Source organism: Labrus mixtus, chromosome 21 (genome assembly GCF_963584025.1).
Source record: "Labrus mixtus chromosome 21, fLabMix1.1, whole genome shotgun sequence".
Classification (NCBI taxonomy): Eukaryota; Metazoa; Chordata; class Actinopteri; order Labriformes; family Labridae; genus Labrus; species Labrus mixtus.
The window spans coordinates 4,102,444-4,112,923 of record NC_083632.1 but is presented as its reverse complement, the minus strand read 5'-3'; the positions used below and the strand labels follow the sequence as shown (position 1 = coordinate 4,112,923).

Sequence of the window (10,480 nt, the reverse complement as noted above, 5' to 3'; positions counted from 1 at the left end):
GACACAAGACTGTTTCCCATTAGGGAACGAATCGCACTCTCCTGTCGTTTCCCCAATTGAAAACAGCTTACAAAGATAATAATTTAATCCTCAGCACATACGGAGTTCAGACATGTGACGACAAGTGTGGTTTATTTGAGGTCATATTTAATGATGAGGTCAGTGTATTTATTTAGTCCATCAACCCAAAGCTATGAGCTCATTTTGCCATTATTATTTTAAGATCACCAAGTTTTTGTCAAGCTGTCCTTAAATGATTTCTGCCACTGTGTCTCATAATCATTTAGGACAGATGTGGAGTTGGCTTTCGGTTAGGCAGGGGCTTTCAGTGTTATTGGAATGGGACAGGCCATTGTGTGCAGTTGTTTCTTGGTGAATGTTTGGGCCGGACACACGGTGTAAATGTTACTACCATTGTTGTGAATCATCCCTCTAATTTTCCACTTTTTTCTGCATTAAAATGAAGCAAGGGAACTGATTTAGCATCATTATTTTCGAGTATAAAACCTTAGGATCGCCAAAGCAGACATTTACTATCAACCTGACAATCAGCAAACACTTTATATCCAATAGCCATCTTATTATGTGACGGTGTGTGTGTGGTCTAGAGTGCTTGATTATGTTTTCATTCCTGTTACGGTTATTTCAATGTTGACCCCAAGAAAAATAGCTGATCTCTAGGGTACAGCTAATGGGAATCCTAACAAACAAACAAATTATATACCTCGATTAGTCACTAAATTCAGCTGTTTCAGCCACATCCACGGCTTACAGGGGCATGAAAGGCAGCACAGATGAAATCTCAATTGACAAGTACTCTAAGGATGTAGCCGTCTGTTGTAAAGAACTTGGACTTTAAACTGAGCTCTGACAAAGGCTGCAAATAGTCAAGAAAAATCAATGACTGTTTTTAAAGTGCAAACGTAATCTCAATATGATTTACGAGATGACCCACCTGTAATCCACCATGAGCAAATACTTGGTCAAGCACTTTAATACCATTCCAATTTTGTTAATTGTACAATAAATAATAATCAATATTATAATTGTAGTCTTTTGGTACAAATGTCATTAAGGGATCCAAGATACACTTGATTTGCCCTCTACCCCCTTTCAACCAAACATGGTTTTAAAATAAAGCTTAAATTTGACTAAAACAACACTACTGTGAAATCGAAAGTAAAATGGGACCTATAAGCGTTTTCAGAAACATTTGAAAATTTCTTCTACATTTATTGATCAGGAAAATGTAAAGGGGGGGGGGGGGAAAAAAAACTCATGCAGAGTGTTTTATTTGTTTACTAGCTTAATTCCACACCTCATTTCTCTTAACAAGCAGTGTTATAAAACATCAGGCCAGTCTCTTCAAAACACGGAATGTCTGACCACTTACTCTTAAGAAATGGCTCCGAGGCAGTTCTAGCACCTCATTTTTAAAAGTGACTTCACTTAAGAATTAAAGCAGGAAGTGAATGTCGGAACATGGCGTGCTTGCACTGGGTCGTACACAAGGCCAGCTTTGTAAAGGTGCTGGATAACATGTTAAAGAAGCTATTTGTAATATCCACAGAATTAAATCATAAAGTGAGCTTACTTTATCATCAGACATTAAGAAAACATGCTATGTTGAAGTGCTGGCTTCTCTGACAACAATGCAGCAGCCAGTATGTCCTCCTTCTAACTTTAGATTCTGGTCCTGAATGCTCTGTTTTTGTTTTGACCAGAGAAGAGAGGCAGTTTTAAGGCACCCCCATATGGCTGTTTTAGTCGCCCCTCGGTTTGCCAGATATGAGAGCAGTTTTCAAGGCAAATCAACAGATGTGTTCGCGATGGAAGCGGGCAAGAGAACTGGTTCAAATAATTGATTCTACCCAACCTAAAAAGCCTCTGCATTTGTCTAAAAAATGAAATGTGGTAAAAACTAGGATAAATATTGGAGACACTTTTAAAAAAAATGGAGAGAGATTAGAGCGCGGAAAGGTTAAAAGTCTAATGCAGAGCTGGCTAAACACTGAAGCTTCAGTGTCCGCGACATCAGCATCAACACTCGGTAGAAGGGTGAGGGGGAAGACAGCTCTCTCCAGCGTTTTGTATTTGGACTGCAGTACCCATTTTAAACACTACGTGTCAGAGTTTGCGCCTTTAAAGCTGTTTTTTTTGGGATAATTGGTTAGCAACAGAGACAATTTCCATCACATTATGCTGAGGTTTAGGCGTTTGCGTCCAACCGACTCTCCCAACATTACGATCTAGTTTCTGATGACCATAAGTGACCCTTGCTCTACCTCATCCTCCTGCCCTCTTCTGCTGTCTCCCCCTTCTCTTTAAATCTGGCACAAATAGACTGTTTCCCATTAGGGAACGAATCGCACTCTCCTGTCGTTTCCCCAATTGAAAACAGCTTACAAAGATAATAATTAAATCCTCAGCACATACGGAGTTCAGACATGTGACGACAAGTGTGGTTTATTTGAGGTCATATGTAATGATGAGGTCAGTGTATTTATTTAGTCCATCAACCCAAAGCTATGAGCTCATTTTGTCATTATTATTTTAAGATCACCAAGTTTTTGTCAAGCTGTCCTTAAATGATTTCTGCCACTGTGTCTCATAATCATTTAGGACAGATGTGGAGTTGGCTTTCGGTTAGGCAGGGGCTTTCAGTGTTATTGGAATGGGACAGGCCATTGTGTGTAGTTGTTTCTTGGTGAATGTTTGGGCCGGACACACGGTGTAAATGTTACTACCATTGTTGTGAATCATCCCTCTAATTTTCCACTTGTCAACCGACTCTCCCAACATTACGATCTGACATTCACACACACTTTAAACGCTTTGACTTGTCGGCTAAGAAGAGGTCAGAATGTTTGAACTTTGTGTTTTCTACTTTACTTTGATGCAACATGTTCAGTGTCATCAGGGAAAGTCTGAACATATCTGCATTGATACCTTAACTAAACGATGTTGTGTACCCCTCCTCCCTTTGGTAGCTCGTCTGTGTGAACCATTCAAACCCAACTGAAATAAACCCTTTCAGCTTCTGATGTGGTTGTCAGTAGACCTTACAGAACTGTAGCCAGAAAAACAAAAACACTGAGTAGCTCTCATGTTGGACCACTTAAGTCCTAAATATTTGGATAACTAATGGTGGGATTGGCAGGAAATGCGGTGGAGGAATTCATATTCCCATTTCAAAACTGATAATTTCAAAATATTTGCAAAACTTAAAACTCTGCCACCAGCCACAGCTGTACTTTGAGTTGTGAAGTAACAAATTTGAACATGATTAAAATGGTGAAACAGCATGTTAACATTATCTTTGTTCATGTTAATGGTTGCCATTTTCATACACTTTTCCTAAACAGCTGGGGGGTCAATTAGGACGTCAACCTCAATATGTCAATTACACTTCCATAGAGCTGCCAGCTTGGCTTCATGCCTAAATAAAGCGATTTTAACATATGCACTCCGGAAAATGTAAAGAAAACTTTAAGTATTTAGCCCCTGACATCTTATTGAGTTGCTTTTTCACACATGTTCCTCACTGTGGGAGAGTGTCCCCGCTGAGGGGGGCCCATGAGGCAAGACAACAGAAAGATGTGGAAGTGATGGGTGTAGCAACAGAGTTTGTGGCTATGATGACAGTTTTGGTCGTTAATATCAACGATATGTGTCATTTGACAGTCTCACAATATCCGCAGTAGAGAAGAGAAGAACATACTGGCCGAAAGAACACATAATGAAGCAGTTTCATTTTGTGCATGGAGACCACACTCATTGTGCAGTTAACAGTTTATGGTTTTGGGCCGGTCCCCGGATAAAAATGTCATCACCTCCTCCCACTTGCTCGTGGTGAATTCTTCTGAATATTTCCTGCTGTGTTCTCACATGGGCTAACCCCCCGACTTCATGGGAAATTGACCATGGGGCTGGCAAGAAAAATTCTGTGTAAAGTCAGACTGAAAAATGTGGCTGCTCTTGTTCACACATGCAGCTCACCCCGAATTTAAGGAGTTTTTCAGGAGTGTTGCTGATGTGTGAAAGCAACAAAATAGAAGCACTCATCTTGAGTGCAGTTTCCGGCCAACCAATGGATAAAGGTCCAATTGTCGTTCTCTTTTTTGCTCCATCCCAAATAACATCTGAACAAAATATCTGGATACTTAACTTACTAAACATTCCCATATTTTCTCCAACTAAGGTGTCTACTGCAATAAGGTGTTTGGCGGCCTTTGACATAACCAGTGAGCTATAATTGGGGGGTAAGAGAAGTTACAACCCTAGCTTTGGGTGCATTATTGCTTTGTTGCAAAAATTGGTGCTGCCTCTACCCCCTTTAAAGCTAGAATGGAGAACAATGGCCCTTCCGTGCTCTTAACCTATTTTCACGTCAACAACTAAATATGAGCATCTAAATTTAAGTCAAGTTTGAAACAGTCTGTATCTCAAATATCTTCCCAGACAAACTTGAAAAAAAAGTTTTTCCCACGTTCAACATCTGTTCATTTCTCTCAGTGAAACGTGCCTGCAAGCAACACGAGAGCAAATACTTCAATCATCTTAACTGCTTTCCTAAATATTAAGTTGTGTTCTGTCTCACAAAAACAACAGGCTCTGTTTTTCTAGCAGAGCAAAGCTAAACATGTCATATTTAATCCTCAAGAATGTACCTCATTATCCTGCAGAACTCTGAATACACAATCACCTTGTTGGACTCGTCGGCTCGTCCAGCCATCCCTGCACTGACCGTGTTTTTCTGGCGGTTGGAAGGCGGACTCCTCGGGTCCTCCACCATTCATTCAGAGCTCCCTTCGGGGGGTCAAGGTCCATTACAATGGCCAAACATCACCCTGCCCGTTGTTTTTGTTAGCCCCTAATTACAAGACCCTCAGCAATGTTGATTGTGACAGTGAGCGCATTCATTACGAGCGTCATTAGCAGAGTCATTAACACCGGGGGAGCACGTTAAGGAGTGTTTGGAGACAGTTATCTGCTGTTGGCTTTGGGTGAATAAGAGGCGGGATATCTTGCAGTAAGAATGGACATGGAACAAGAATACATGATTGGAGCAGTGTGCAACGAAGTTTAGCCTGCAGTTGTCGATCTCATGCTGCAAGAATTGGGAAGCACCTTATTTGGAAGGGATGATATTTTATACATTTTCAAAACTCAGAAGTTTCAAAACAGAGACTGAATTATTCCCAGTATAACTGCCAAAGAGTCTTCAAACATTGAAACACACTCACACCGAGTCTGACTCAGATAAGATACAGCTGACACAGATGCAGTTTCACAACTTCTTGCGGCTTGTTTTTTCCGATTCTGTACTGAATTCCTCACTTCCTCAAATGGTTTTCACATGGTTGCATAATCATGTTACAAGACTTATCTGCATGTTGCTAATTGATCCACCTTCTGCCATTGTGCCCACTAATTGACCGCCAATTACATCATTAGTCTGTGTTAGCCTGTTTTGATAAGGACTTAACTACCTGAGATATCTACGTTACCAATCTGTGCCGTCTGCCACAGAGAAAATGTAAACTACTATCATTCAGGCATCTTAGTCGGCGTGAAGATACTGACTGTTGATTTCAGAAAGTGGACGCTAATGGTTGGTAAAGGTATTCTGGTTGAGTTAACAAAGAAGTTATCGTCACTGAAAATATAGTTGCTCTAAATTCTTAGCCTGAGATATCATTGGACTCAGTGTTACTCCAGTGTGATTAACTAGTATGGCACCAGGTCTATGAAGGCCAGTGAGCCCACCTGAATGATACAAATGATCAAACTTCTAGAGCCCTGAGCTCTTTTCTCATAAAAACTCTGGACACTTCCCCCAGTTGCCCTTTCAGATATTAAGCCAAAAACAAGACATCATCCATGTCATATACCGTCTTACCTACTTAAAATACTCCATTTGGGTTTGTCTAGAGTTGACACCATTGCAGAGACTATTGGTGGATGAGGGCTCATCAGTCATCATGGCTGTTTATGTGTTAATAACAATCATCATGTACCATAAATGCACGCAGGGTGAACTATGTCTTCCAAATAGACTCAATACCATGTCCAGACTGGAGTTTTTCTTTGTGTATCAGAGTATCGGTTTTACTTTTGTAAAACTGATGCCATTGTGCCATTGTTCAAAGAGTAATGCAGGAATCACAATAGGGCAGGGTGTAAACGTTAACACACCGGTTCTACACAAATCCAACTGTGATTGAACTTGAGAAGGGTGAAACCAAACGGCATAAAAACAGGGCAGGGCCACTCCAGTGTGTCAGCTCCTGTGAGGCTCTCTGCTCCAGACATAATTGGCGATGAAGTTACCATGGTTATAGTTATATAACAAGCTACACTGCTGGCATCCACTCTGACTGACTCTTCATTTTGACAGTTCGGGAGGGATGCTCCGTGGTGCCCTTGGTTTTGTGGTTACCTGTGTTTCATTCAAGTTTTTCTTAAACAAATATGCCAGAACCATTTTGGACTCTTCCTTGTTCCAAATGTTTCTTCTTCTAAATTTAATTTTCATATCCAAACAAAGCTGAGAAGGATGCCAGTGATTACAACTACTTATTATTACCAACGATAAACATTTCAGGCAAAATTAAGGCATGATAAAAGAAACTCATTGAGGATAAAACCCAAATATCTTACTGCCAGATACATTTCTCTCTTTTCTTAAAAGTATGATATCTAACCACAGAAATGTTTTTTTTGTTTCTGTGTCAATAACTTTTTTCCAAACTTTGCAAAATAACTTGACCTTAAGTCGTTAAGTTTGCATATCCTCTTGTTATATGGCAGTGGTTTATAAATCTGGTAAGTAACGAAAACCACCAAAAATTGTGAGAAAAACATGCAAAAAGAATCTCATTGTATTCCTCAAGTATTTTCTCTGCCTGCACTCACTCCCCCGTCTCCCCTTGAGAACTAATGGCTGATGGTAATTACATTTAATGAGATCATGGGGTCGTCTGCAGGGTGCACTTCTGCAAATTGCTCTCAGCATGGGGTCTGAAGTGGGATAGGGTAGGGGCCAACGGGGCAGTCGAGGTCGGTGTTTGCCCAGTGTTCGGGGGGCCAGGAGTGTCACTCATTTAGTGGAGAAAACATGTCATGCATTTGTCTGCCTTTGTCCTCCTCATTTGTTAGTCTGGCAGAGATAACCACACAGAGGTGGTGCTTGTCTCGGCTCTATTGTGAGAAGCTGTTGTCAGCCATCACGTCCATCAATCCCCTCCCCTCCCCTACCCCTCCCCGCCCCATCTCCCCCTCTTTCCCTGCTTTCTCCCTGCTCCATGACTGGTCATTTTGCCACTATATTCTGTCTGCAGGGGGCTACCCGAGCAATTTAGTTAATCCATTAACAACTAATTGTCTCCTCCTACCCTGTTGCTTGGACAAACAGTCAGGTTTAGGGGGGATAAAACCCCTGTGACCTATAAAAGCCACGCTGGGAGAAGAGGCAGCCACTGTCACTGCATGGATCGCTGCTGTCCTGACGCTACTGTACAACATTTTTCTGGGGACCTTAAAACTTAAGATTTTCAGCGTGGCGTTAAAGACAAGTGGCTCCTTTTTTTTCTCTTCTGTTTCCAGTCACCTTGTCTTCGAGTTCAACACCGTCACCCCGTCTTGTTTTTTTCATTGATTTGTTTCTTTATCTCGCGGTTGGTGTGAAATGTCGTGGAATCTGTGGATGCTCTGCCTCTTTCTCTGCTTCTCTTGGGCCGAAGCTCGTATTTGGGCCTGGATGCTCAACATGCCACACAGCCCTCCCAAAGAAGGAGCAAAGGCACTTAGAGAAAACATTTCTCCAACCAAACCAATCACGGTAAGTTACTACTGGATTCTAAGCATGCAAGTTTTTTAATAGTTAACACCTTTATTTAATGTCTAAACAATCTGTTTGTGGAGATGAATATTACTTTCATGCTGTAGTGATACGTAGAATATGTTAAACATTTACTTACTTTGGTCTTGTGCTTGACTTAGATTTAGTTGTAACATGAGTATTTGTCAGGTTTTTAACAATTTCCCCCCGTTTGTTTCCAGGCTGTGTGCGATCAGGATAGGGCCTGTGGGCGGGGCTTCTCCTGCGATCGACACTTTGGTCTCTGCGTTCCTCTGCGAGGGGAGGGCCACTACTGTCGGAGGGACGCCCAGTGTGTCCGCGGACTCAGCTGCATGTTTGGAAAGTGCCACCGCAGCATCCCCAACGGACAAGAGGGTAAGACGCAAACAAAGTAGTCAAACGACAAAGTCCTTTAAGTATACCAAAGAATGTCTGATATTTGGAAATTTGTCGCAACCGGATTTTAACAACCAGTGGTTTTTTTTTTGTTCATCCAGGTGCCAGATGTAAAGTTGACAGAGATTGCGGCGCGTCCATGTGCTGCGCTCGTCACCATGGCGAACAGGTGTGCAAAAGACGCCTGCTCCGTGGCGAGAGCTGCTATGTTCCTGATGGCGGCCTGGCGTTCAGCATAAACCAGATTTGTCCTTGTGATGAAGGGCTGCTGTGTCGTGGAAACAGTGCGCCACACCTCAGAGAGTAAGTAATAACAAACAACCAACCAATCTGTGTAAAGTTTTAAGTAAGGGAGGTTAAGTAAGTGTGATAAATGGCATGTCTACACGACCTAACCGCTTGTTTTTGTCTTTCAGGAGAGATTTTATTTACCAGCCAGAAGAGCCAAACTGGACCTGCCAAGTGCCCAAACAGTGACGCCCGCCTCAACAATGTAGTTATTTATTGTAAATATGTTGTATATGATTGTACATAAAAAACATATGTATTTCCAAAAATGTTATATTACATGTTATTTGAAGAGTTTTATAGACGCCTTGTTTTTTTTTTTGTTTTTTTTCACTTTGTACATTTTAACAAAAGCACTATTGTGTAGGTGAGCTCAGGGATTTCTTTGTGTCTCGTACAGTATCTCTGTATGACGCATTTAGTGATCTGTGATTATGTCTATGTATGTCTCTTTGTTTCAAATGACAGAATGAAAATAAAAATGTTCTGAATGCAAACCGCTCTGTCAAGGTGATCCCTAATCAACGATGAAAGCATGTTACAGAGAAAGTGTACAGGAGAAGAAGAAGGTTTTGCTGCTCTCTTGTGGAGAACATGTCAAGAAATGTTGCACAAGCGTGTCAGGATTTTACACAGTTTAAACACAAATGAGCATTTGTTTGGACATGACCTTTTCTCTGTCTACTTTTACAATCCAAGTTTTGGTTGTGTATGAAAATAAAACAGAGTTACTTTGTTAGAATATAAAAGTAACCTCCTAATGCTGACTGACAGAGATGCAGTAAGACGTTGAAACGTTAGTCCTTTGTACCTTCACCACTTGTGTGCTCAAGTCTTTTCTTTGGTTCCATTCTTGAAGAAGGTATCCACTTCTTTTTCGAACTTCTTAGATCTTCTTTGAGAGCACCGACCTCCATTTGTGGAGTGGCTGAAGCCCAAACATTTCCTTCTACTTTGCTAAACGTTAAACATGTTTGTTGTGTTCAGTCTCTTCTCTCTGCCACATGTTTTATACTGTTTTTGTACGATCCAAAATGGACTATTACTCATTCTAATAAATCTGATAGGTTGAAAACTCTCAGAAATGTGTGTTGCGGTTTCGCATTAAGGAGTTGGTGGTGGGTCCCGAGGTTCAAGGTGTACCACACAGACACATGCTGTCCTCCTCTGAGCACGTTTCTTGGACCGCAGGACGTCATTACCTAACATGCTGGAATCTTGCGGCTCCTCATTGTTAGCCTCACCAGATGCTGTAACGCTAGCTGTCCCCTGACTCGTTCCTAGATCGGTATCTTCCTTGGACTAACCCTTACAAATCCCCCCGCAGCTCCATTCAGATGCTAATCGTCTGCAGCTTGCCCCTTCAATTGATGGGTGACTTGAATTGTTCCATGGAGGACATTAGTGTCTAACCTCTCTGGTATCATTTTACAGCTCTCTTCATTTAGTCTCGGAGGTTTTCGATCGCATGTTTAACAAAACGACGATTTCAAACTTAATTGTTGCATTGGCAGCCTATCCACCTTTGCTGTTGCTGACATGTTTTTTGCCCTGTCCTTCTTTCTAGATCATTATCATATGATTTAGAGAATACCAAATATAACAAACTTTAAGCCAAATAGAAATATAACATCCATTATAAAAAAAACAAAGCTGAAGAGATTCTTGTCAGTATTATATCAAAAACGAATTATATTGTTTCGTCCAGAAAGAACTCAAATATCACTCATAGCTGAAAGGCTGATGGGACAAAAGTGATGTCTAAAAGCACAAGACTGTGAGAAACCTTATATTACTGAATGAGGTAAAACACAGGCCTCTCATGTCCACTCAAGAACACTAGTTACCAGTGTATGCTGGACTAATCTGAGCTGCAATCACATTTTGAAGCTATCTATACATGTCTGTTTGCACTATTTAGATCCTTAAACA

At 41.2% G+C, this 10,480-nt stretch overlaps 1 protein-coding gene across 1 annotated transcript; it reads left to right on the top strand.

Moving 5' to 3' along the window:
• Positions 1–7,690: 7,690 nt before the first annotated feature.
• LOC132955977 (dickkopf-related protein 3-like) lies at positions 7,691–8,567 on the top strand. The gene is made up of 3 exons (XM_061029095.1): positions 7,691–7,843; positions 8,065–8,239; positions 8,362–8,567. The coding sequence occupies exons 1-3, from the start codon at positions 7,691–7,693 to the stop codon at positions 8,565–8,567; spliced, it is 534 nt and encodes a 177-aa protein (XP_060885078.1).
• Positions 8,568–10,480: the final 1,913 nt, after the last annotated feature.